This window comes from Rhipicephalus microplus, chromosome X, assembly GCF_043290135.1.
Source record: "Rhipicephalus microplus isolate Deutch F79 chromosome X, USDA_Rmic, whole genome shotgun sequence".
NCBI classification, from domain to species: Eukaryota; Metazoa; Arthropoda; class Arachnida; order Ixodida; family Ixodidae; genus Rhipicephalus; species Rhipicephalus microplus.
The window spans coordinates 141,798,344-141,824,818 of record NC_134710.1 but is presented as its reverse complement, the minus strand read 5'-3'; the positions used below and the strand labels follow the sequence as shown (position 1 = coordinate 141,824,818).

Here is a 26,475-nt window from a genome sequence, read left to right as displayed (position 1 = left end):
TGCCTAAATCTAAAAGCTAAATATAATGTTTTGCCCACATAGAAATGTGCATGTGGCAACGGTGATCCGGTCCTGTAAACTTTGGGTTAGCAGCCGAGCATCATAATCACTAGACTGCCATGGTGGGTTTTCAGAACAGCAAAGCTGCAACTTATGAAACTTGTATAACAGGATATGCATACACAAAGACACACGTGTAACAAAATTATATTTCAAACCCTAACAGAAGCGATTTTTTCTTGCAGCATTTTTAGACTTTATTATCAAACTTTCCAAGCAAGCATGTGTTGAAAAAGCTCCAACCCACATCTCAAGCTGTCAACAGGCTAGCACTGATGCTTGCTCAGCACTTTCAGCAACACATACATCTGAATTATATGTTTACAAACACTTTGAGTTTGAAATTTAGCAGGTTGTCATAGCCTGTTTCCCAATACTTTTACTTAAAACAATTAATTAGTATGTTATTTTGATGGTGTTGCCTTGACTCAAGAAGAGCATTTGACCACACAATATATCTAGAAATGCAAATATGCTGCTTCCGACCGACACTAACAGAATGAAAAGAACTCCTGTCCAACCATTCCACTCTTAAAAGAAAACTTACCTGTTGGTTACAAAGTCATGTTTGACTTGAACAGGGTGTACCAATGCACAGCGCACATACTGAAATGTTGGTGCCACCAGGCTAACAGAAGGATGTACTGGAATTGCTGGTTTCAAGTCTGCTGGCTAGAAAAATAATAAAAAAATGCTTATAAGATGAAGCATGAACCAAGACAATGATCATTTCCCAGTTTTTAAACTTCTACAAGTAGATTTAAATGATATATTCTAATTAGCATTAAAACAGATAAAAATGTCTCAAACAAACTTAAGTCTTTGCTATTTCATTCATATTCAGTTCAAGCATACACACAGTCTGAAATTGCTTGATATTAATTTACTTCTGTTCAAATAACGTTATATGTAGTGGAGCAAAAATACACAACAGGGCACTGTTCCAAATGATTCCGCAGATGTGCAGAAAGAGTGGTTCCAGAGCAAACACAGAGGGCAGATAACATTAACTGAATATTTCCCAGTCTCATTCCATAAGAATTAAATTATAGGCAACCTACATATCAATTTACTGTTTCGAGTGAGACCAAAATAACATATTTGGCCAGTATAAATATGTTTCCATCCTTTGGCAATATTGTACAGTGCCACATATTACATTTCTCTTCTTCAAGGAACACAATGTACCTGGTGGCATGATGTTTTCTTGATTCATTACAGTGCAGCAGATCATTCAGAGCAGTTTGTCCTTGACAAACTCCTCAGTTGACTGAATGTCCATTTGTACATGGCATAATTTTTAAAACTTTCAAAGGCCTATTTTAATCAAACAGATTTCATGTCATCACTTTGTCAAACTTCTCAGTTGACTGAATGTCCATTTGTACATGGCATAATTTTTAAAACTTTCAAAGGCCTATTTTAATCAAACAGATTTCATGTCATCACTTTGTTTATCAATGAGCAAATATTGAATATTACATTTCATGCTTTGAGGTCATTTTTCCTAAATATTTGTAGAATAAAAATATATCACTATTCAAACACTGCACTTAAAAGGTACCCGTATATGAACAGTGAAAATTATCAGAAAATCTTGACTGAGAGGGCTCCATTTTTATTTAGTAGCAACCATATGAAGAGAACGAACTGTAAAAGTGAGCAAAGCATAGAGAAATTTACCATCTTTTTTTATTCAACTGTGGAATAAAGTATAAGGCTAGAATTTCCAATAAGTTTGATACTCTCAATAAAAGATACGCGACACAACACTCAAAGGAAACATAATACTTTCACAAGCAGAAACCAAGCCCACATATCCTAGCGCACTTCTCAACCAACTAACCTGCAGCAACAGCCATGCATCAGTCCATCAAGAATTTTTGTCCTTAAATAGCAGAAACTAGTCTTCGAAGAATCAGTACTGTAACTCATGATCGTGGTGTCACACTTAGAATATTCATTAAAACACAGACATTACGTGGTTTGTGACACTGGTGGCATGAAGCTAAAAACCCAGAGAATCAATTCTTGCCATACAGAGAGCCATCGGGATAATGCAAACTGTGCTTTGCATTATTAAGAACAAGGTACTTCTGGTAATTTATCCTTTAATCACAATTAACTTTACACATCAACATAGAACAGTTAAATTTTCAGCATCCTTTCCTTTGTTGTATGCTGACTTTATATGGTTGTTAGTAAAATAAAAAAAAAACACTTTAAATTAGCATGGAACTAATAAGCAATCTGTAAAAAAAACCACCACGGGTAAATGATGAAAAAGAACTGTACACTAGTGACAGAGATGATTGAAGATATCAACACAACTCATGTGATTCATGAAACAATACCGAGCTGCCCAGTTTTCTTTCCTTTTCCGTAATGGCAAATAAAGGAAATTTTTTACGCAGAACAGCAAGAACCTAAACAACAATGGCAAAGATGAAACAGCTGCTTCAGCAATGATAATGCTGTTGAAGTAGTGCTCATATCACACGGCCATACAACCATGGCTTCTTCAGGGCAATGAGAACAGACAAGATGTAGCATTCAAAAAAAAGAAAAATAAATGTAGCAATTGCTCCGGCCCTTTGCTGCCACATGACATGCTGTGATTATATAAGACCATGCTTTCGGTGCACTGAAATGTCATGACTTGTCCTAAGAGCTCAATTCCCTGTGCACAAGCTTACAGGGGTCGCAAACATTGCAAAGTTAACCATTATATGAGCACTGTGCCGAAGTTAATTTCCTTACGAATCATTTTCTTCTTTAAACATTCTTTGAATCCGTCAAGAACAACAGGAGTTACGGGGAATCATCACGCCCTCTGAGTGCTTTCTCTCTTCTTTTGTTCCAATGAGTGACCACAGAGGGGATAAAACAAAGGGCATAAATTTACAACAGCGTGCACCATGAAATGTGTCCAATATGATTCATCTCATCTACCTTAAATATGATTCATCCCATCCCGCCTGCCACAAGGCCTCAGTTGTGACCACATTACTCCAGAGAGCCAAGAACGTATGCTTCAATGACACGGAGCGAAAGAAAGAAGATCACGTAATTGTGGACATAAAAATAACGAATACCCAAAAAACTTCATTTGAGCTGCCACCCATTGCTCAGAGCAACAGAGGATATGAGAACCCAAATCAGCATTATTTGGAAGCCCTCCAAAACATCTACCAGTCCCATACAACCAGGGAACCAGCGAAATATTGCCGTGGGTCTTCAGAAAAGAAGGGGTTCGCATTGCGCACGTGCCTTCGTGAACGCTTGGCCGCCTCCTCCCCTGCCCGAAAGACTGGCCAACAATGGACAGGACCCCCGATGTCGTTTACGAAATCCCGTGCGCTGAGTGCCCTTCTTCGTATATTGGTGAGACAAAAAGCCTACTGGAATAACTCAAACAACACGCCAACGACATGCGGAAGCTCTACAAAGAGTGCAGCAAAGTCGCCGAGCATGCTGAGACATTGGACCACCAGATCGATTTCGACGCAACGACCATCCTTGAAAGCGAGACTAACTGGAGGAGAAGGTTACTACTAGAGTCGTGGCATATAGAGCGAACGGCCCAAAACAACAACTGCTTTCTCGGAACCCTCCCCCTGTGTATACACACGGACTGCACTCAATGGCAAAACGAGAGAGAGAGAGAGAGAGAGGTCATTAAACGCCCTGCAAGCGCTTTGAAGATACCGCTGTTACGTAGTCCCAGTCACCCCTGAGAAAAGAACCAAGCCGGTTCCGAAACGTTTGGTTTATTTATGTACTTTTGGTTGGAGCTTAAAAATCATTTCCCAGTTGTCATACCCAACGAGACAAACATGGGTCAAATGTTTACATTGAAACAAAGCATTACTTATCCCAATAGGCGAGAAATTAAGGGGGCATGCAAGTCGAAAAACGCAAGTTTTAAAAAAAAATTACGGATTTTTGTTTTCACTGTCTTGACAAAATTAGTACCCTGGTGTTCTGAAAAAAAAAAAAAAAAAAGATCTATGCCGGGACTCAACTGGAAATGCTTTAAAATTTCGTCTAAAGAGCACAAGATGGCTGTTAAAAGGCCGAAAGTGTGCAGTCTTCGAGCACATTGCCACTGATACTGCGCCACCGCTTGCCATTGTTGATCTCATGAGGTGAATAGCCGAACCTCACTCTTTGACGATTCCCGACGGTTTCCCGCGCTGCTGCAGTGCAAGAAATAATAAAAATAAGCATGCAATAACGACGGTTTCCCGCGCTGCTGCAGCACAAGATTAATAAAAAGAAGCATGCTTTTGCCGCATTTTTCGAGCGCTGTGACAGGCTTTTAAGTACTGTGGTACGGATTGGGGACCACGATTGGCTGCTGCGCATTTGTATGTGCTGTGAAGCCTACTTGCAGGGCCCGTGTATCGTCAAGCAGCATAGCTAAACAATGCTTTTCTCGTGTGTTTATCTCCATTATGGATGAAGAAAGCTGTCGCTCGCAGGGGAGCTACACTGTCAATGCGAAAGCTGTTGTGGTGGCGCACTCTGTAGGAATGGGCTATGAGCAGCTGGTCCGATATGCCGCAGTTCTCGGCTTGCAAAAACCGATGCATCATAAGTCATTCACAGCCATCAGCCGGAAAGTCCATGATGCACCAATGGATGCCATCTGTGCCAGTCTTGCGAGGTTGAGAGAGCTCACAGTGAGTAGAGTTAGCGGGGACGATGCTGCCGTTTTGTACGACAATACGTGGCACAAACACCGCCACAAAATGACATTGGTACTGTTGTGTACACTGGATTTCGTTTCAATTTCGAAGTTCTCTCGAACTTCTCCCTAGCTTGCAGTCAGCACAAAGCTCTCGCAGATGGAGCAAAAGAAGTTTGGCAAGTGTTGGTCCTGTCTGTGAGGAGTCGGCTTGAAATAGCCAAAACGACAAACTTTGGTGCTGGTGCATTTCAGTGGCAGTGACCAGTACAAGAAAGATTGTTCTTTTTCATTGCAAATTTCATCACATTTAATGACATCCTTGTAAATAAAAATTCAATTTTAACTTTAAAACTAGTTTTGCTTAAAACACACATTTAGCCATGTTTTTTCAATGCACCCCTCCTTTTTTGGGTATATCTGGTGCTCGTATCTGCATAAAATCTTGCCCAAATGTTTTCGAAAGTATGACAAATGCAGTTACCTAGTTCAAACTTCATTATTTTTAATATATAATAAAAAAATTCAATGTGAACCTCTACTAAGGTAGGAGAAATTAGACTTTGTTACATCTATTATTTTTCATGTCTATTACATATTTTGTATGCACTTCCCAATAAATTATTTGCATTCTACACACTATTCAAAACATTATGAACTATGAACAGTAAAAATTATGAAAGTTTAGTGATGAAAAGAGGGGGAGCAAAAAGACTTAAGGTTTTCATTTTGTCATGTTGCAGTACCATATAGCAAGGTCCCAAATCTTAATTCTCTGAGAATCTGCGGGCCACTACAAAAGAATGCGGCCCGCGAGCCGCATGTTTAATTAAGACCCCTGCTATACAGTATGGCGCTGGCATGTAGCAGCATATTTTGGGAACATGTTTCTTTCCTAAAGCCTGAGGGGTGGTTCTGGATCCCTTTATAAAGCCAAGCTAATACTTAAAGAGAAATGCTACTCGAAAGAAAAATTTCTTTAATACGTAGCTTACGGCAATATAAATTTTGCTATTTACGTAGTATTTTTATGCTGATTTCAAATATGCAATCAGTTTTATAGGAAGTTGCATAGTTTTCATTTTGTACCGTGACAGTCAGTGAAGTGTAGCTTTTTTTTACCACACTTTTCCTGTCACTAAACTTTTAGTTATGAGCCATTATTAGATCATATTGCTTCACATTACCTGTAAAATTCAAAAGCTTACCGGCAAGTCTGTACAGTACATTTTAACGAACATAAAAAATTGTAATAGGAAGAGCCTATAAACGTTCAGCCCGCACTATTTGCTTGCTTCAATTTCATAATAATTATATTTGTCTTAACAAGTTTTAAAGGAGATAATTGCACTCTCCACATGTCAAGGAATATGTGGGAGAAACTTCGTCTAGATATGGCCATCAGATGTACCAAGAACATAATGTCTAAACTCAAAAAGTTATCGAAAATTGCATCATAAAAAGAACACACCTTAAATATAAAAATGAAAGCTAATTTATGTCTTCTATCATGAGAACTTGAGAATCATAGTTATTTTGAGCATGTGGCTTAGATGAACTCCTCATGCTAAATAAAGAGGCAAGGTGACATATTCCAAGGCAGTCTAGACACAATCTTTTTTATTTTTTAATACCCACCTTATGCCGTTTAAAAGTGATTTGAAACTATTTAAAGTTTAAATACAAACTTAATTTTTGTTGTCACGAAGGTAGAGACTAAATTTTGACAAAACAAGTAAGAAAATGTATTTTGGAAAAAAAAAAAAACTTGGGTTTTTCAAGTAGAATCTCCACTTAACAATTGAAAATTGAGTGGTTATGATAGGCTTAGATAAATCCAATAGACCCATTGGTGTTAGCTCACCAGGACAATGACAACACAGCAGAAGCAACAGGTGGTGCAATGGTTGTGTTACAGACACCAATCATTTGTCTTATCAATGAGATTGATGTCCCATCAGTGACATTTCTTCAAAGCATTTAAAATTAACGAGGCTATACCTTCCTCTACTATACCAAGTTTGAAGCAAAGAAACAAATGGTGAAAATAATCATTATTTTGCTTAGATTGTGGCACTGTTATTGCCTCATATGGTTGCCGTCACAATCACAACCTCTACTGCACTCCAGGTGGTTGCATGACGAGTGTGCTACGGGAATACTGGTGTGCAACCAAATGCTTTTTAGAATGTCTGATGCCATGAAATAGAGCACATACTGGAAGGCCCGATGAGTAATGTAATATATTCAACTTTTTAAGCTAATGAAGCTGAAATTATTAGCTTTTAGATACTTTCTTAACAAGGAACTGTAACATTTCCTCCTATTAAAAAACTTCATTACTGATACACATTTTTATTGCTTTAACAATATGCTGCATGATTCGCATGGATCTAGAAAGGCTAGGTTATAGCTGTCATTTAGGCAACTCCACAATGCTCTATTTTGACGAACACGCAACTCTGAAATCCACACAACACGCAAAGAGGCTGTTTCTATGAAAGATAAATGTGCTTCTTTAAAGACATGTGCAAATGGCACACAACAGCCTACTGTCAGGAAATAGTAAAGATGTAATTAAACTAGGACAACCTTGTGTCCTGGAAAGGAAGAGTATACTGTATGAAATTCCCGCAGCAACACATGATGCTGGCCTCTGACCACACGTACTGATCCGTCCTGTTCCACTGCTGCCTGAAAAGATCAGATAGTTCACTTTAATTTAAAAAGACTGAATAAAAAAAGTTCATTACAGTATTTATTCCAAGCATCTTTACACTAACAATGCCTTGCTACCTGCAAATAATAATTGTTTTTAGCCGCCATCAAAGACAAGTGGCACAATGGACACTTGGACCACCAGTGCCAACCACAGTGGTAACAGCAGAATGGCTATGTCAAAGCCAATGAAAGGGATAAGGAATGAAATATTAAATGAACTATTCCATGGTCTCCCAGCTGTTACACATTTGAGCAGAATGGCTATGTCAAAGCCAATGAAAGGGAAAAGGAATGAAATATTAAATGAACTATTTCATGGTCTCCCAGCTGTTACACATTTGTAACAAATTACCACAGCCACAATTATATCGCACAGCAAAAGCTGCACAAACATCCTGACACTGCAAGCCACAAGCTCCTTTTACCAAGGCTGGTGTGCTATGTGCACCAGAACACAAGAGTGTGTGGGAGCCAGTGGCATTGCCAGCGTGCATGTGAGGCTAAAGTGCTGGAGTGCATGTGTAACTGCCAACACAGCAACATTAAGCATAAAACTGCTACACCATAAATGCTGGCAAAGACTACTGTTCACTTTACCCATAAGGAAAATGCTTACGCTACAGGACGCAACAGGGTAAAACAGGCCTTGCATGCTCAATCTCTTAAACAGGTTCTGAACCACTTTTCCAAAAAATCATCCAATGGCCCTTGTATCAGAGTTTACTGCCTCGCAAACCTACTGCTGGAAAAATTTATTGCATCTGTCAAGAATGACCTGGACTATAAAGATTTACCACACAATTTCAGTGCTTTCTCTCTTCTCACAACCTACCGAGCATACAGGAAGCTACACAGGAGAGGATGACAAGGGGACAAGACTATGTCAGCGGGCATCATGAACCTGAGCGCATGTCATGAAATGCGTTCTCTCAATACCAGTGCGATTCTGGTGAGCGCTAGTATTGCTAATGTGTAATTTTAGCACACTATAGAGTGCGACTGCAGCATGCAATACCATCCCATGGCAAGAAGCACAAATAATCCAAATACCACTTTTGATTCATGTCAGCTACTGGCCAATAGCAGGAATCTGTTGCTGATGCTGGCAAATTCCAAGAGAGTGAGGACAGGCCTCTGTATGAAAAGGCGCTTGAGAAAGTGGCAACTTCGCACTACACTTGTAAACTTTACATGCTGCACACAACTACCAAATTTAGCTGAACTGTTCACAGCAGTGTTTGATGTTCACTGCATAAGGTTTTCCACCCACCTCAAAGAGTTGTTCATGACCCCTTATGCTGATTACAGATATGAAGAAAGGAATGCTGTGGGCCTGAATAAGGCCAAAAATCAACAAGCTCCATGAAAAAGCATAATTCCAAGCTCCATACAGTCGACGACCGGTTTCTTGGACCCTCAAGAGACCGTAAAAACGTCCAGAAAATTGGGCAATCCGGAAAAATGAATGCATGCGAAAATGCACCTTTTTTACTGATATCTTTCACTGACAAAATGGGTAACGGCAGGAGTACGAAATTCTCGTTGAAATCCAGTGAACGCATGGTTTAGGTGGCTCTTAAAATAGCCGTTTGTTTTAAAAAAAAAAATACATATATCCAATGTGGCCAGTGCTACCTCAGTGGCCAACATTAAGAAGTTTTTGGCCTGAAAAAGTCGCTGATTTTATTCTGTACAACATTCTGCTTGCCCACGACCATGTCTGTCTCAATTTCGGTTAACGTCATGCCTCTGCTATATACCAATAACAGTGCCATCAGTGCTCGCATCAACTCCGAGCTCGTTGGTTGTGTAGGTGCTGCTTTTTCGACCCCGGTGTCGGAGTCACCTGAATCCTCCGTAACTTGACGAATGATTTCGTTATTCCTCGATTATGCACACAGTTTGAGGTCTTTGTCAGTGTCGGCAAAGCCCTCAAAGGTCATCCCGGCTGAAAGTGAAATGCCGGCAGCGTGCACTTCGTCGAAGGCAACGTCCGTGGACGGAAGTTCGTCACACATGCTGTTTTCTTTAGGCGAGAAGGTCAGCTCGACGTCAGATGTGAAGCCTGCACGGCAAAACCAGTTCTGAAAAGTCTCTAGCGTAACGGCCTTCCACAAGTCAGCAAGCATGTCGACGGCAGACCTCAGGTCAACAGCGTAGAATTTCCCACTGTCGGAGAAGAACACCATGCGGCTAAGCACGCGTGATTTATAAGGATGCTTCAAGTTGTGAATCACCCCTTGGTCCATCAGCTGCAAGATCGCTGTGATGTTTGGCGGCATAAATTCAATCTTTACAGCCTTTAAGTTCTCGATGTGGCCATGCGGGTGCACTTATCCACAAACTACAGCACTTTTCGATGTTGCTGCTCGAATCTTCTGTCCAGCTTGTGCATGTACACTTCAAATAGCTACTGCGTCACCCATGCCTTGTTGTTGGCTTCGTAGGGAACAGGCAGAGTCAATGCCCCCTTGAAACATCTTGGATACTTCGACTTCCCTATAACAAGGAACAGAAGCTTCTCACTACCTGACATGTTGCTGCCAACGAGGACAGTGAGCCTCTCCTTGCTATGCTGGCTGCCATGGCAAGGGTCACCAGCAAATGCAAGCGTTTTCTCTAGCAGTAATTTGTGAAACAGTTCAGTTTTGTCGCAGTTCAGAATATAATCGGGTAGAAACTGCTGAAGCAAGGACTGCAGCCTTCCATTCTGATATTCGGCGACTACGAAATCGTCAACAGCGCCGCTTTCCCCGCACATCTTCTTGAATTTCAAGTCACTGCGGCTCTTGAAATTGCAAATCCATCCATCACTGAACTTGAAATCCTTCACATTCATATGAAGCGCAAAAACCTCCACCTTCTGCTTCAGGATGTCACCTGACACCGGGATTTTCTTGGTGATCATGGCATTGAGCCACACGAGGAGTGCTTCTTCGAGCTTCGGGTACACAACAACTTGCATTATTCTTTGCTGCCCCGGTTGATTTCACAGCCAGTTCCAAGATCTTCATCTTATTTTTCATGAAGCCCGAAACAGTTTGCTAAGAAATTCCAAACTCCCTCCCCACCTCTGCCTGCGACCGACCGCTTTGGACTTGTTCGATGATGGCGGCTTTCTTTTCCATTGTAAGCCTACGAGGGGAATTTGTGCAGCTCAAAGAAACACATCAAGATGAAGGAGCAGTAGGTGCCACCGCTATTAAAGGCGAATTCGCTTGACGAAAAGGCAGCGCCAAACAGCTAAAAACTCAGCATATGCAGATGCTCGGGAATCGTTAACGCTGAAACACACTGCAGCACACAATCTACTGCAGAGTTGACAGAACAACACGTGAACAAACACAGTGAGGTTTGTGGTTTGACTGGGCTAAGGCTGGCAATGGATTGGTGGGCGCTATATTGCAGCGATTGCCGTTTCGAGAGTGCGGCAGCTGCGGTGCGGTAGGCGCGGTGCTACCGGCCACACTGGACCACATCTGCAATGTTGAGTTAAATTCGAGGCCAAAACAACCGAAATGCTGCCGTTGGTGGCGACTTCAAGGCCGCGGCTAGCTGTACGAAGTCTGGAAAATTGGATGGTGAAGGTTATAAGCGTCCGGAATTTCAACTATTAAATACATTGACTCTATGGGGAACTTGACAGGGCCAGGGATGAGTTCGGAAAATCAGGCATGTCCAGAATTTCGGGCGTCTAGGAAATCGGTCGTCGACTGTACTTCAGGAGACAATGGCTTGTACTCATTGCACAAAGGTCAATCACAATGCCACAGCGGCTGGAGCAGTAGAGAGCCATCTACATCCTTCCCCATTGGCGAAGGGACAAATTTGAAATCCTAAAAATTAAATAATATTAGTAATAACAATAATAATAATAATAATATCATTCGGGGTTTAACATCCCAAAGCCACAATATAATGATGAGAGATGCAGAGGGCTGTGGTAATTTTAGCCATCTAGAGTTAAAATGCACTTACATCGCACAGTACACCAGCCACTACCCTCTCACCTCCACTGAATTACGACTGCCACACCAAAATCCTAAAGATTTCATGTTTCTACAAAAAATCTGAAGGTTTCACATTTTTACAAGAGAAGGCATACAGTCCTTCCCAGATAAATCAACAGCAATATTGTTCTGGATACTTTGAACATGAGGCCTGCAGAATTCTTTTTAAGGGGCATTGTGGTGCTTACCTTCCAGATGACAGCAAGTGTGATTTGAAAAGGCTGCAGTGCAGGGGCTTCATCAGGCACAACAGCGACTGCACCTGGGTGGCCCAAGGTGTCAGAGCCAGGCAATGAAAGCTCCTGGCCCCACCAGCTGCAGAACTCAAGGCATGGACTGCGCCCACTCTCCAACTGTGCATGACAGCATGCACAACAGCTGGACTCAATAAAAACATGAGCAACTGGTGCAAGAAAAAGTAAACCTTTCCTGCAGCTGAAAGTATCACTTTTCATTTTATAGCAACAATAATAATGTTTGTAGAAGAAATGAAAAAAAAAAAACAGATGCTGATTAAAAGCAAGAGTTATTTTAAAATGACATTTACAGTTCATATAAGAGCTTTGTTCACACTGAACCATACAATGGCCAAACGACTTCCAAAAGGGTGCTACCAACCTGACCGTGTTCTGATGAAAGCTCCCTGGGTTGAAATGTTGTTTTAAAATACAGTTTCCCTTTGGTATGCATCTGTTTCATTTTTTTTCACACAAAGAACACATTTTATGCAGGGTGTTCTGTTTCTTGAGACAATACAGATTAAAAAAAAAAAAAAACTCATGACAGTCATACTCCTGTTGTCTTCACATACAAAGTTTACGTCAAGGTGGTGCAACTAGAGGGACACTGAAACCACAAATAAACAAAAGTTTGTTAATTAGCTTTCCGTTATTGACTAGAGGGCAGTTTGCATGGGAATGTAATATGCCTTCCAATATATGGCATACGCACTTTTTGAAAACGGAAAAAGCTGCACGTAATTAGTGACATTCATCACCGAATTTCAAGTACACATTGAAACAGACAGCACCTGGTGTGCAGGAAATGCATCCACTCAGTTATGCCAGAATAAGATCACCCATGACAAGGAAGTGATGAAATTTCAATCAAAACACATCAAAGCAGAATCTAGTCAGAAAAATTGGTACGTCATCTGAAATACGGAACAAACCCCTCATTTTCTTGCATGTGATGTGTGGTGTTTATATGTTTCTTCTTAAACTATAGACGAGAACTTTCATTGCCATCAGGGGGCAGCCATCTTTGGTGGGGGGCTGCTGGTCAAGTGGAACGTATGACCACGATTGCATTTGACTTTTTTTTTTTTCGCATGCTGGCCGCTAATGTTTGTCTGCCTGTGGCATAACCACATTGACCGCCCCTACGCTGGCCACGCCGACAGATTAAATTGTCGTGGTACAACGCGAATAAAACACAGGTACACCTTGAGACAACGAAAGCAGCGTGTTCTCAACAGCTGAGCTGCAAAATCGTCTTCTTCGGTCTCGAGACAAGCTAGAGGCCCACTACCTCGTGCCCACTAAATCCCCCATCATCGTTATCGTCCACATGTAGACACGCGTCATTTGCCTCTCTCTCAAAGAGCATCGCCCCGATGCGAAGTCTGTAATGCAGTTTTTTTCCTCGAGTAAAATCTCACGCAATCACTCTCTGACGTAAGGCTTCACGCGGACTACGTGAACGAGTTCAGGATGGTGCTGGCGACGCCTTGTACTATACGAACAGTCGGGAACAACTTCGTGACATCACTCAGTCGTCGCAGCACTAGGTACGGTGCAAAGTATTTTCTTAAGAGCTTTTCGGAAAGTCCTCGTTTCCGTACAGGCGTCCAAACCCATACTTTGTCGCCAGTTTGGTAGACGACTGTTCTGCGCTGAGCATTGTAGGGGCCTGCATCGTACTCTTGCAGCTGGCTGATCTGTAAACGTTCAAGTTGCCTAGCTTTTTCTGCGCGTTCTGTATATGTGTCGCCGTCCGGGACGATGTCGTTGCCTTCGTGCGGTAACATTGCATCTAACATGGTTCGTACTTCCCGTCCATGAACGAGGCTGAACGGTGTCATGCGGGTCGTTTCTTGCTTGGCCGTGTTATACGCAAATGTTATGTAAGGCAAGATTCTATCCCAATTTTTGTGTTCAACGTCTACGTACACTGAAAACATGTCTTCAATGGTTTTGTTTAGACGCTGTGTCAGCCCGTTCATTTGCGGGTGGTATGCGGTGGTCTTACGATGTGTTGTTCCACTCAGCATCAGACATGGTCCAAAAGAGCTGCCGTAAATGCGGTTCCTCTGTCTGTGATTAAGACGGTTGGTGCACCATGCCTCAGTACAATATTCTCGATGAAAAATCTTGCCACCTCTGCTGCTGTACCTCTCTGGATAGCCTTTGTCTCGGCATAACGGGTCAAATAATCTGTCGCAACAATAACCCATCGGTTGCCTGCAGTAGAAGTAGGAAGTGGGCCCAAAATGTCCATGCCGATCTGGTGGAATGGAGTTATTGGGACCTGTACGCGTTGCAGGAGGCCAGCTGGTTTAGTCGGCGGTGACTTGCGTCGCTGGCAGCCGAGACAGGTACGAACGTGGTGCTTCACGGCTGTGGTTAGTCTTGGCCAGTAATACCTTTGCTGCACCCTGGCCAACGTTCTTGTGTAACCCAAGTGGCCAGAGGTAACCTCGTTGTGGCATGCTTTCAGTACTTTGGTGCGAAAGGCTGTTGGGATGACGAGTAGATAGGAAGATCCCGTCGACGAAATATTTTTTTTGTAGAGTACTCTACCACGTAAACGAAACGATGACAACACTCTTGCAAAATCTCTTGGCGCCTTCCGAGATCTGCCATCCAAGTAAGTAATTAAGCCAAGCAACTCAGCATCGTCTCGTTGTTGCTGCACAATGGTGGTCATGTCGAGGACACTGAGAAATGATGTTTCCTCCTCCTCGAGTAGGGTTGCCGACTCAATGGGTGAACGGGACAAACAGTCGGCATCCATATGTCGCTTCCCCGACTTATGTACGACTGCCATATCGAGTTCCTGCAGCCTGAGACTCCAACAAGCTAATCGGCCGGTAGGGTCTTTAAGATTTGTTAACCAACACAGTGAGTGGTGGTCACTAATTACTTTGAAAGGGCGGCCATATAAATACGGACGAAATTTTGTAACCGCCTATACCATGGCAAGACATTCCTTCTCACTCGTGGAGTAATTAGCCTCAGCACGTGTTAACGTTCTGCTTGCGTAAGGAGTTACCCTTTCTGTGCCCTCTTGCTGCTGCACAACCACAGCTCCCAGGCCAGCATTGCTAGCATCGGTGTGTAGCATCGTAGGGGCTCTTTCGTCGAAGTGGGCAAGGACTGAAGGTGTTTGTAGTCGCTGGCGAAGATCGTTAAAAGCAGCTTCCTCTTTGTTATTCCACTCAAAGGTGACGTCTTCTTTCGTGAGACGAGTTAACGGTGATGCTATGCGTGCGAAGTCCGCGATAAATCGTCAATAATATATGCAGAGGCCGAGAAAGCGTCTGACAGCCTTTTTATCGGTCGGCCTAGGGAACTGTTCTACGGCTGCGATTTTTTCAGGATTGGAACGAACACCTGCATGACGCATGACTTAACAACATGACCAAGAAATCGTAGCTCTTCGCAGCAAAAGTTGCACTTCTCAGGCTTCAACGTCAGGCCCGCATACTGTAGGCTCGTAAGACCACCTGAAGTCTTTCAAGGTGCTCGTCAAACGTTGCGGAAAACACTGACGTCGTCCAGATATACTAAGCATGTTTTCCACTTCAACCCAGAAAGCACGGTATCCATGAGTCTTTGAAAAATAGCAGGCGCTGAGCACAAACCGAATGGCAAGACCTTAATTTCATATGACCCATCTAGTGTCACAAAAGCGGTCTTCTCGCGGTCTCTCGGGTCCACCTCGATTTGCCAATATCTACTCCGCAAGTCCATTGAAGAGAAGTATCGAGCATGTCGAAGTCTGTCGAGAGAGCCGTCTATATGCGGTAGTGGATATACGTCTTTCTTGGTCACCTGATTAAGCTTCCGGTAATCCACACAGAAGCGCAGGCTGCCGTCTTTTTCCTTAACGAGGACTACAGGCAACGCCCATTGATTGATATGTGGGGTTTAAAGTCCCAAAACCACCATATGATTATGAGAGACGCCAGCAGGCAACGCCCAGGGGCTCTGTGAAGGCTGAATGACGTCATCTTCAAGCATTCTCTCTACCTGCTGTTGTATCGCTTCACGTTCTTTTTGAGCCACGCGATAAGGGTTCTGGTGAATAGGTCTCGCCGTTTCCTCGGTAATTATTCATTGCCTGGTTAGAAGCGTCCGGCCAACTCTTGATGTTGTCGAAAAGCAGTCTTGAAATTTGGACAGTAGCTCAAGGAGTCTGCGCCGGTCGTCTTTCGGCAAAGTAATGCTAACGTCTAGAACAGGCGCTGAATCAAGATTTAGAGATTTGTCGACTACCGTCAAGCAGCCTTCGGCATCTACGACATCGTCCAAGTAAGCGACAGCAGTGCCTTTAAAAAGGTGCCGGCGCTCAGAACTAAAATTGGTCAGCAGCAAGTCCGTGCGTCCCGGAGCAACTCTGACGATACCTGGTGTGACGGAAATACCGTGGGTGAAGAGCAGCGAGCTTATTTGGTCTGCAACTCCTTCGGCGTCAAACTGAGCAGTGGCGGCCACAGAAACAAGCGTGCATGACCTAGGAGGGAGAACCACATCGTCTTCAGTAAGACGCAGTTGGTTTGCTCGCGCCTCTGGAGAATTGGGTAAGCCCGAACTGTTGCAAAACATAATCAAGCTCTCTGGCATGTTGATGACGGCACCATATTCCCGTAAGAAATCCATGCCAAGAAAATCTCTGCAGCATGCGGCGATAACGACGAACGACGCAGTGAAAGCAGAACCTCTGATGTCAATTCTTCCGGTACATCTTCCAGAGAGCATCAATAACTGACACCCTGCCGTTCTTATATGAGGGCCCGTCCACGGCTTCTTCACTTTTCTGAGGCTGTCAGCAAGGTCCTGACTGATAATGGAGAAGTCAGCTCCAGTGTTGACTAAAGCTGTCACTATCTGGCCGTCAAGAAGAACACTCAGGTCGGCAGTCACAATGTCATCGTTTTCACGGCTTATCGGCTGTATGACGTCATGCTGTGGGGGCTTCTTGTCGTTTTCTTTATGCCCTGTAACCTTGCCCCCAGAGGTCGCCGCCCTCAGTTTCCCTGGCGCGGGCTAGGTGACTTTCTTGTATTAAGGTCTGCGTAGGTGCGGCGGTGCGACAAAGGCGAACGGGCGGGGGACGGAGAGCGGGATCGACGTCTCGGACCACGAGGGTGAGTAGGCATTGCCTCCTCTGCAGTGGTACAGCCGTTCCCAAAGTGAGAACGGGCTCCATAGAAAGAGGTGTCGTCACGGCGTAGAGTGTATTCGTCGTTGGCACGTCAACCGTCAAACCAAGGTCGATTAGGACGGAATGAATCACCTCAATGCCAGCAATGATGGGCAATATGTCCTGCACCTCCGCAGTGAAAGCATAGTAGACGTCTGTCCAATGTGCGCCATGCGTCTGTTTTCCGGGTCGGTGGACATCTGAGCATCTCCCCTGGCGTCGATGCCAATGGGGTGGCTGTGGACAGCTGGTTGTATGGCTGTAGCATGGGTGGTTGATGCAGTGTCTGCTCTTGCAGCGGAGACGAAGGGGCCATTGGCACCTGGTGGTACAGCGTCGGCATAGCGGGTGGTGGACATCGGAGAGCGGCAGCATAGCTCTTAAGACGCTGCTGAGCATCAGGGCCAGCCGTAGACAACGCTTGGTGGATTTCGTCGAGTACGATTTCAGCGATCGACGTGATGGGAGTTTCAGCAACCGTATTCCGCAACCTCTGCAGTTCTTCGCGAATTATCTCCCTAATTAAGTCTCGCAAGCAGCTCTGACTCTCAGATGTCATGGCAATAGCATTGATTGGGACATTGCTGGACATGCGGTCATTTTGCCTGCAGCGTTGATGGAGCGCCCTCTCGATAGCTGTAGCCTCCTTAATGAAGTCAACCACAGTACTTGGAGGGTTGCGCAGTAGCTGTAGCCCGGCGAAAAGCTGTTCCTTGACACCGCGCATGAGGTAACTAAACTTTTTATCTTCCGTCATGTGCGGGTTATCTCGATGAAAGAGACGAGTCATGTCCTCGGCAAGCATTGCAACGGTTTCGTTGGGTTTTTGAACCTGTAGTTCCAATAACGGCTGCGCACGGTCCCTTCTATCGACATTGGCAAAGGTATCGACGAACTTCTGTCGAAAGTCGAGCCAAGCTGACAGATTGCCTTCTCTATTCTCAAACGAAGTTCGAGCACCGTCGTCAAAGTAGAAATAGACGCGTGAAAGCTTTTCCTGTTCCGACCACTGATTTACCTTGGCGACACGCTCGTAGTGGTCAAGCCAGTCGTGAACGTCTTCATGGGCACCGCCACTAAAGCTATCGGGAACGAGGGGTTGAAAGATGGTCATCTGAGATGGGTGCATCGAAAAGCTGCCTTGGGGCACCTGTTGCGGGCTTGCGTTGGCCATTCGTTGAGGTGTGCGGTGCCTAGCAGGTCCCAGCGAGTGAGCTGTGGCGCGAGGCCTCGCAACCGTCGACTGGAGCGATGCACCGGAGTTTCTACAGGTGACAAAGCGTTTGGACTCGATGAACGGCTCCCAGCGGGCTTGTGGAGCATCAGACAGGGTTGCGGCCCAGCACCTCCACCAGTGTCGTGATACAATGCGAATAAAACACAGGTACACCTTAAGACAACGAAAGCAGCGTGTTCTCAACAACTGAGCCGCAAGATCGTCTTTTTCGGTCTCGAGAGAAGCTAGAGGCCTACTCCCTCGTGCCCACTAAATCGCCCATCATCGTTATCGTCCACACATAGACACGCATTAATATATTGGGCCAAGAGTGTGCAAAACTGCTCTAAACACGAGTGTTATAGTAAAAATAATCTTATAATAATAATAACATCTGGTGTTTTACGTCCAAAAAACACGATATGATTATGAGAAACGCTGTGGTGGAGGGCTTTGGAAATTTCTACCATCTGTTCTTCATTGTGCACTGACATTGCACAGTAAATGGGCCCTACTAAAAATAATCTGGTCTATAAAACTATTTGCCCATCAGAAAGACATGTTGCAGTGGCTGCCGCCAATTTTTATGCTGCACTGAGGGATAAAAAGTGGATATTGTGATTTTTTTGTGCAAAGTTGAACAGGGACAGATTAGCACTGAACATTACACGTAAGGATAAGGCAATCCGCTGGTGCACTTGAGATTATTTGCTGCTTTCTACAATAAGATAATACTTCTACACATGCTTTAATGGAAAGATGGCATATGTAGATGGATTCATTTGATTTTATTTCCCAAGGTCAACCTGCTTGGTGTTATGCAATGCATGGAAAAACATAAAGACGAAAATGTTTTCATTTTAGGCTTATTGTGAGAACTAATTGAAATGATGTCCTAGTGTGGTCCAAGTACACTTTCTATGATTCTGGTAATTGCAGTGTCACTATTCTCTTCCCGTGGTCAGCCAATTATCATGAAAGTACCGGCTATATGTAGTGAATGGGCAAAAACACATTGTGGGTCAGTCCAGTACAGCTCCTGCTTAATACATGAAAAACAATGGGCCTTGTAGATACCTTGCCATACTACAAACAGTGAATAACTTGAACTCATGATGTGAGGGTGGAGCTTTGATTTTCCAAATCTATTATTGCTTTATGATATTTATAAAACTTTACTTATAAAACCTTATTTAAAAATACAGTTCTACATATATTATATTACGCTAGTGGCAAAAGAGTACACACAGTTTCACTGTACAAGAAACCTGCATGCATCCAAAGACAAGCTGGCAAAGTGGTTAGTGTAAATGTGAGCCACCATTTCATTTGAGACTACAGAGGAGTGGTTTGAGAAATGCAGGATATATCAAGCAAAATGTGCTTCAAAAAGGGCAACATATCATGGTCCAAGGACAGTGGCAAACAACTGTAAGTGACAATAGATCGGCATCATTAATTTGATGTACGAGTGTAGCTATCGACCTTTACATCAGCTGTTACTGTCCTTAGAAGATACAATATATGCAGCTGGTCAAATGACTTTACTTACTTGCACTCGTGTTAAAGGAAGCTGCGAGACCACTGTTGTGTTGTCCTGGCTTACTGAAAAAGAGAAAGAATATCTTAGGTGTAATGTATATGAAAATAATTATTGCAATGACAGCAGAAAAAGGAGTGCAATAACATACATTTAGAACTGAAAGGTGTGACCCGCAGTGTCAGGTTTTTTGTTTCTTGTGGCTTCACCACTGTGGTGCCTAAAAAATGATATGAAAAAAGTCACATAATTAATAAAGAAAAATTTCAAAAAGCATCAAATTTGTATGTAACATTAGATAGGGATAAAATGATAAATAACCAGAACCCAATACAGTAAGATCCAAAACATTGTTCTATGGTACTCTTTTATAGATTCATATTGTTTTACTGGTTTGAGGAATGTAATTACAGAATCATTAACATACATACGACCTCTGATGATAATAAACATTATTGTTTATTCACAATAAACATCATTGTCTAAGGACAAACATGAAGGAAGCAGTAATGCAACAGCCAACATTCATAGATGCGTTGTGTTCAAAAACTTGCTCAAAGGAACAGCACCCACCCGTCTGTAGAACTGATGTCATTGGATGTGTGTCATCGGAAACCTGGTCGCAGATCGGAATCGATCTGCAGTAAGCTTTCATAAGCAGCAAAAGAGCTTGCATTTTTTTTATTCTAAGGCTGTGTCCTCATTCCCTTTATTCTGAGTAGCAACCAGAGCAAGACAACAATCAATGGAAATCAAACTACACTAGAACTCACTCATAACGATACCGGCTTTAACAATACATTGATTATAACAATGAGAAGCTGCTGCACCGTCACCTTTCCCATGTTTTCTCTGCTGAAATAATTCACCTACACCAATGCCTGCTTGCTGCATTATAGATTATAACAATAAATTCTCGCTGTTGGGTGCCCATTCCGAAAGGTAATGGAATGTGAAATCCTTGAAAAGATTGAAGAAAGTCTGAAATTCAAGCTACTGAACCTCCGCCCACAACACTACGTCCTCCAACACCCTTTGCGATTTGCAGTATGCTTCACCATACAGCTTTGTAGCATTGAGAAAAAGCTGACTTTTAAACTGTGCTACAGTGGTGGCTTTTGTTGGAGCGACATGCGATTTGAGTAAAAAGTTGAGACTTAGAAACGTTTTAGCACCCAAAACTTCAAATGTTGTCTTACATTCACTCCACAAGTTTTGCGGTGGCCCCATGAAAGCGTGCAAATTTTCAAGCATGTCCAAAAAATTATCATCACTTTGGTGTCTGTTGGAGTATCCTATTTGATATACTATAGTTGTCTCACTGCAGCCTGCCGTTCTTGTATTTTCCTCTTGCAACCTGTTTATAGCAATTATCGGTTATAACAATGAAATTTCAGTGGCACTTGAGCACTGTTATAAGTGGGTTCGACAGTATTTTTGTTTGCAGCTGGTAGTTTTTGCTGAAAAGCAAGCAGTGTGCTAAATAACACTTTCATGTGACACAGCAACCATCTAATATGCATATTTTTACTACAGTTTGTATATTTACCAAATAACAATTTACCAATGTGTGCCATCATGCCCTAAGCATAGTGCATCAAGCCATATTTTTCATAGCGTACCATACATATAAAAAAAACTATAATAAACATATCCCTTTCGTTGCTGAGCAGACCACTGTGTAAGCATCGCTCTATTGCGCATTCTTGTCACTTTTTTTTGCGTGTCACTTTCATTTTGTCACTTTCTTTCCTCTGTTTGTAAATTACTACTTCTTCTGACTTTATTTTTCCTTGTGATCTATGTATTTTCTTGTCGATATTTTCAGCCATAGTATTTTGTGTGTTTTCTATATTCTATTGTTTCCGGTGATTCACATGCTTTACTGTAAATAGTGTTATAAGACTCATTTAATATTTGTTCTTTTTTTTTTCTCGAAGTGTATTCACAGTGTTTTTTTTTGTGTGCAACCCACCCCTGCCTATGGCTCGCAAAGCAAGCTGGCAGTATCAAATAAATAAATAATCATTTCGTATAAAGATACCCTGTAATGTTACCATAAACACCTCGTCTATTCACGACAAGATACCACAGACTAATTATCATTTTCCAGCATGACTAAAATTACAAGTTCCACTTTGCTGTATTCCACTTAAAACTGAAAAAAATCCATAGCAACCAACACTGCTAAAGCTGTGGCATAACTTGAGCCAATCGAAAATTGCGCAACCATAACATTATACCCTCATTTATGTACTTAACATTGTAGTGTACAGTGACAAAGGTAACACTTGTTATAACTAGTACACAGGTACGGCCACGTCTGTGCAGAGCGTGCGAGCAGCCAGAAACACTTCGAGTGAGTTTCGGGCTCTGACGTGGTGTGTCAGGAGCATTCACAACCTAGTGGTCAGATTGACCACATCAGGGTCCAAAAGTGCCTCAAGGTGTCGCCAGAGTTTTTCAATATTTTTACTGGTCATGAAGCTACGGCGTCACTCTATGGGAGAGCTTTGTGCGCTGCAAGCAGAGGCCGCGGGGTGCCGTTGCGTCCATCGAGCAGACGGTGGTCGCATACCGTCGCATGTACCCGTGCACTTTTCACTGTATGTTTGGTGTTGTGCATGTTGTGCCTGAAGATCAAAAAAAGATGCCGCGTACATGCTACGTGCCTGGGTGTCGATCCGGTTCTAAGGAAAATGACAAAAAAGTGTAAGTTATCGCTGTCTAGAGATCAAATAGCAGGTCCAAGACAAGAAACTAGTGGTTTAACATTTGATCCCCTGCCGGTGAAAGCGTGTGAAAAGCACTTCGATGACAGTGACATCTTTCATGTGAACCAGTGGCTAATCGTATGAGTTGTTCTGAAGACGCCGTGCGACTTTCCAAAAGTTTCGCTGGCCACTGTGCGGAGGATATTCCATGGCCTCCCTGTGTATTTGTCTAGTGGAAAAAGGTCCACAGCTCACCTGCCTACAAAGCGTCGCCGGGAACCATCAGCTGAGCTGGAAACTGTCGAGGCTACACCGGCACTGTGCATGAGCCTCTTTACACAGCTGCCATTGATAATAATGCAATTAATGAAGGTCAGCATACTGGCCAACTTCTTTCGCCTTGTTGCAAGCCAGTAATAAAGAAGCTCAATGAGTGAAATGCTCACCGTTTTTATTTATACAGGCACTGGGATCACCAAAAGTGCCAAACAGATGGTAAAATGCCAAACAGAATTGGCCAAACAGATTTGGTAAAATGCCAAACAGATGGATGGAGCTACATGTAGCTCCTCGCAGCTTGCAAAATTCGAAGTACACAGCCGTTACTTGGAACAGATACTTCAGCACTATTAATGGGAGCTTGCTAGGGTGACGGCGCAAAAAAGGATGCAATAAAAAACAAAAAGAAACTCTACCGAGTTTGCGCAAGCTGTAAAAGCATGAAAAGTTAATTTTCTATATCAGTACGTCATGAGCACGAGAACATAATTTTTTGTGTCGTATGTTGACACCGCCGGCGTGGGACATAGTAAGTCAATCTTCATGTCTGATGAGGCATCTAATACTTTCACCTTAAGTCAAGAGTAAAAATATAAATATGGACAAGTAAAACACAGCATGAGTAAGCTACACAGCAAAGTAAAGGACCGAGAAACTACATTGCATGAACAGCTGTGCTTTAAACGGGCTATGGCACCGTAGTGATAAATCAACACAAAACAAAACATGAAAACCAGGGCGAAGCCATATGAAGTATTCCTTGATCCTTGTCAACAGCTAATTCAAAGCACTGATTCATTCAAATCTGGTGTTCGTTTGATACATACAAGTCTATTTTAGGATTTATACATATATAAAAAAACTGAATGTGTATATAGCCTGAAAGATTGGATATACACTGTCAAGAGTTGCAACCACTGCCTTTCGTGACGTGCTAAGATCTACCAGAATCCTTGAAAATTTCTGGGTCATCCAGAAATTTTCACTACATGCCTCAGAAAAAAAAATTTTTAAGCGGTAGCATATCTCACGGTGGTAGCAGCAAGCCTTTGTTGCCATCAAATTTCTAGCTTCAAGGCACCGTTACATGCGAAATTTCATTTTAATAGAGCCTTCCCAAATTTCCTTGAAAGTAACATCAATCTGAAGATGTAATCAATCTTTCCGGGTACATTTAATAATTCTTCGCAGTTCAAGCGCATGCTGTACCATCGCAGTGCCGGGGCTGCTTCGATGCCCCGGGGTAGGGTGCCTCAATATGCACGCCCCCCGCTCAGGGTGCTGGCACCTCTTGTACTACTCCCTCCGCCATTGCAGTGCCTGCAGCATCTCCGCCAAGCTGTAGAGCTCCCGTGCCAGGTTTCTTCAGCATGTTTAGCCTGGATGCTGAGTTCCTCAGGGCTACAACCATTCGCGTTAAGCTAGAGACCACTACGCGTAAGAGCAAAACCTGTATGCAGCGGGAGTGATAAGGGCGGCCGCGGCAGATGTCTTCCCTCTGAGTGGAGGAGTGGGTATCGAGGCACTCTACCACGGGTCCGACAAAGGCACCTCTCATGGTTGCTCCTGTCCCTATGTCAAACTTTCGGTGAAGCTTTACGAAAAGTAAAATTATTGAAGAACTCTGGTGTCAACCCGCAGAGCAAAAACCAGCTGCTCGTGAACTCTACACAGACGTGGCCACAGCTGTACTGCACATGTTCACTCATAAGCCCTTCCAAAATTAAATTACAAAACAGTCTGCAAGTAAGATAGAGGCGTGCAAATTTAGAACTTTTCTAATGAAATACAGATATTTAAAAAAGTGGGCTCAGAATAGTAAACAGAATACTTATGAATATTTTCCCTTTCTAAAGCAATGTCTGATGTCTAAAGCAATGTCTAAGGCAATGTCTATTCTTAAGTCTGATCTAATAAGAAATCAGGCAACTACTATATATGGACACATGCAAGCGTAGCACCATTAAAACTACATATCCAAATAACTGATGAACTTGCAGATGATGATCCGTTTCTTTGAATTATATGGGGGGGGGGGGGGGAGGAATAAAGCAATGGCATTACCAATATGTGTTACCAGACCCATGCACAGTGTTGTTCCTAGTGAAGCAGAAAAGTGTGATCATACAGCACCACACATTGTTTCCAAGCAACAAAAACAAGGCAATACTCGAAATTTCGCAAAGGCCTTTCTTGCGAAACGCAGCTAGCTCTTTTCATTCATGACCTTCATACGAATCTTGACTGTAACAGACAAACTGACGCTATCTTCGACTATGAAAAAGCTTTTGACAAGGTTTCTCACCGACACTTGTTACATAAACTTTCCTTCTTAAACTTAAACTCTGACATACTAAAATAGCTTGAAGCGTTCTTAGTGAACGATTCGCAATTCGTCAGCATCAGTGATCAGTCCTCCGTTCCACTTCCGGTTACTTCAAGTGTCCCCCAGGGGTCTGTTCTTGGCCCACTTCTTTTTCTGATATATATCAATGACTTATCCCTTCATGTAACTTGTAAAATTCGTATGTTCGCAGACGACTGCGTGATTTATCATACCATTAACAATATTACTGACGCAGATACATTACAGCAAAATCTTAACCACGAGCAGTCTTTGTGTACTCGGTGGCTAATGCCTCTCAATCCAAAAAAATGCAAACATATATCATTTACCCATAGTCACAGCCCCATTACTTGTCCTTACATGATAGCCAATAGTCTCATTGAAACAGTCCCATCATTCAAGTACCTAGGAGTCTTAATTTCATTTGATCTTAACTGGGGCACACATATAAATAGCATTCTGTCATCGGCGAACCAATCACTCGGCTTCTTGAGGCGCCACTTACGTCATGCCCCACGCGACGCAAGATTCCTAGCGTACATAACACTAATCAGGCCTAAAGTTAAATATGCTTCACCAATCTGGGACCCTTATCAAAAATACCTCATCAACGCACTTAAGTCTCTTCAAAATCGCGCAGCAAGATTCATTCATTCATCCTACTCATATGACGTAAGCATGTCCGCCCTAAAAGAAAAATCTAAACTACAATCCCTCTTACACCGTCATAAGATATCCAGCCTTGGTCTTTTTCATAAGTTTTTTTACAGTTCACTTAACCGCGTGCCGTACATCACCCCACCATCAAGAATATCGCAACGCACTGGTCACCCGATACAGGTTTCAAAACCGCGCACACACACTACTACCTTCTCTACTTAATTTTTTTTTTCGTACAGCGTCAGAGTGGAATGCCCTTCGGCACCATATTGTATCTACAAATAACCGTGACATGTTCTATGCTGCTGTGTCTTCTGTTTTACCAAATTAGTTGCCATTGATTGTACTTAATGCGAGTCTTTATTTCTACAGTGTTATTTTTGTGCAAAATTTTTAATGATTATTACATTATATTGCCACATCATGTTGTTTCTTCTAATGTTACCAAATTAATCACTTAGCACGTGTTCTCGTTTTCACAGTGTATCAACATTTCTCTCTGTTACTTTCTCTACTTTTTTCAAAGTCCTATTGTTTTTTATTTTTTTATTTGGATTTAAACCATTACATGTTATTCCCACCCCTTATGTAACACCCCTATAAACGGGGCCTTTATGGAAATAAACTGAACTGATCCTCTTCAGCAGCGGTGGGTACATTTGTGTGCGCTACTTGTTTGTGCTAGTTGTGTCAACTTGGAGCAAAAAGAGAGCTAGATATATCGCTCACTGGGTTTTTTTAACCTTCTGACATCTAGTAAGCCTGTCACGGCCAAAATGTCAATGTGCTGCGTATGACTATGACCAATCAC

The 26,475-nt window shown here is 42.8% G+C and overlaps 1 protein-coding gene across 3 annotated transcripts in view; it reads right to left on the bottom strand.

Annotated features, from left to right (window-relative positions):
- l(3)76BDm (trafficking protein particle complex subunit 8 homolog l(3)76BDm) overlaps window positions 1-26,475 on the bottom strand; it is a 223,669-nt gene that overhangs the window by 21,510 nt on the left and 175,684 nt on the right. For 2 of the 3 annotated variants that reach the window (XM_075877897.1, XM_075877898.1), the window contains exons 21-25: window positions 19,816-19,884; window positions 19,677-19,729; window positions 11,670-11,834; window positions 7,343-7,444; window positions 608-732 (exon numbers count right to left, since the gene is read on the bottom strand). In XM_075877897.1, coding sequence (XP_075734012.1) covers window positions 608-732; window positions 7,343-7,444; window positions 11,670-11,834; window positions 19,677-19,729; window positions 19,816-19,884 — 514 coding nt within the window. The remainder of the gene's footprint in view (window positions 1-607; window positions 733-7,342; window positions 7,445-11,669; window positions 11,835-19,676; window positions 19,730-19,815; window positions 19,885-26,475) is intronic. The other variant, XM_075877899.1, reaches the window with a different exon arrangement.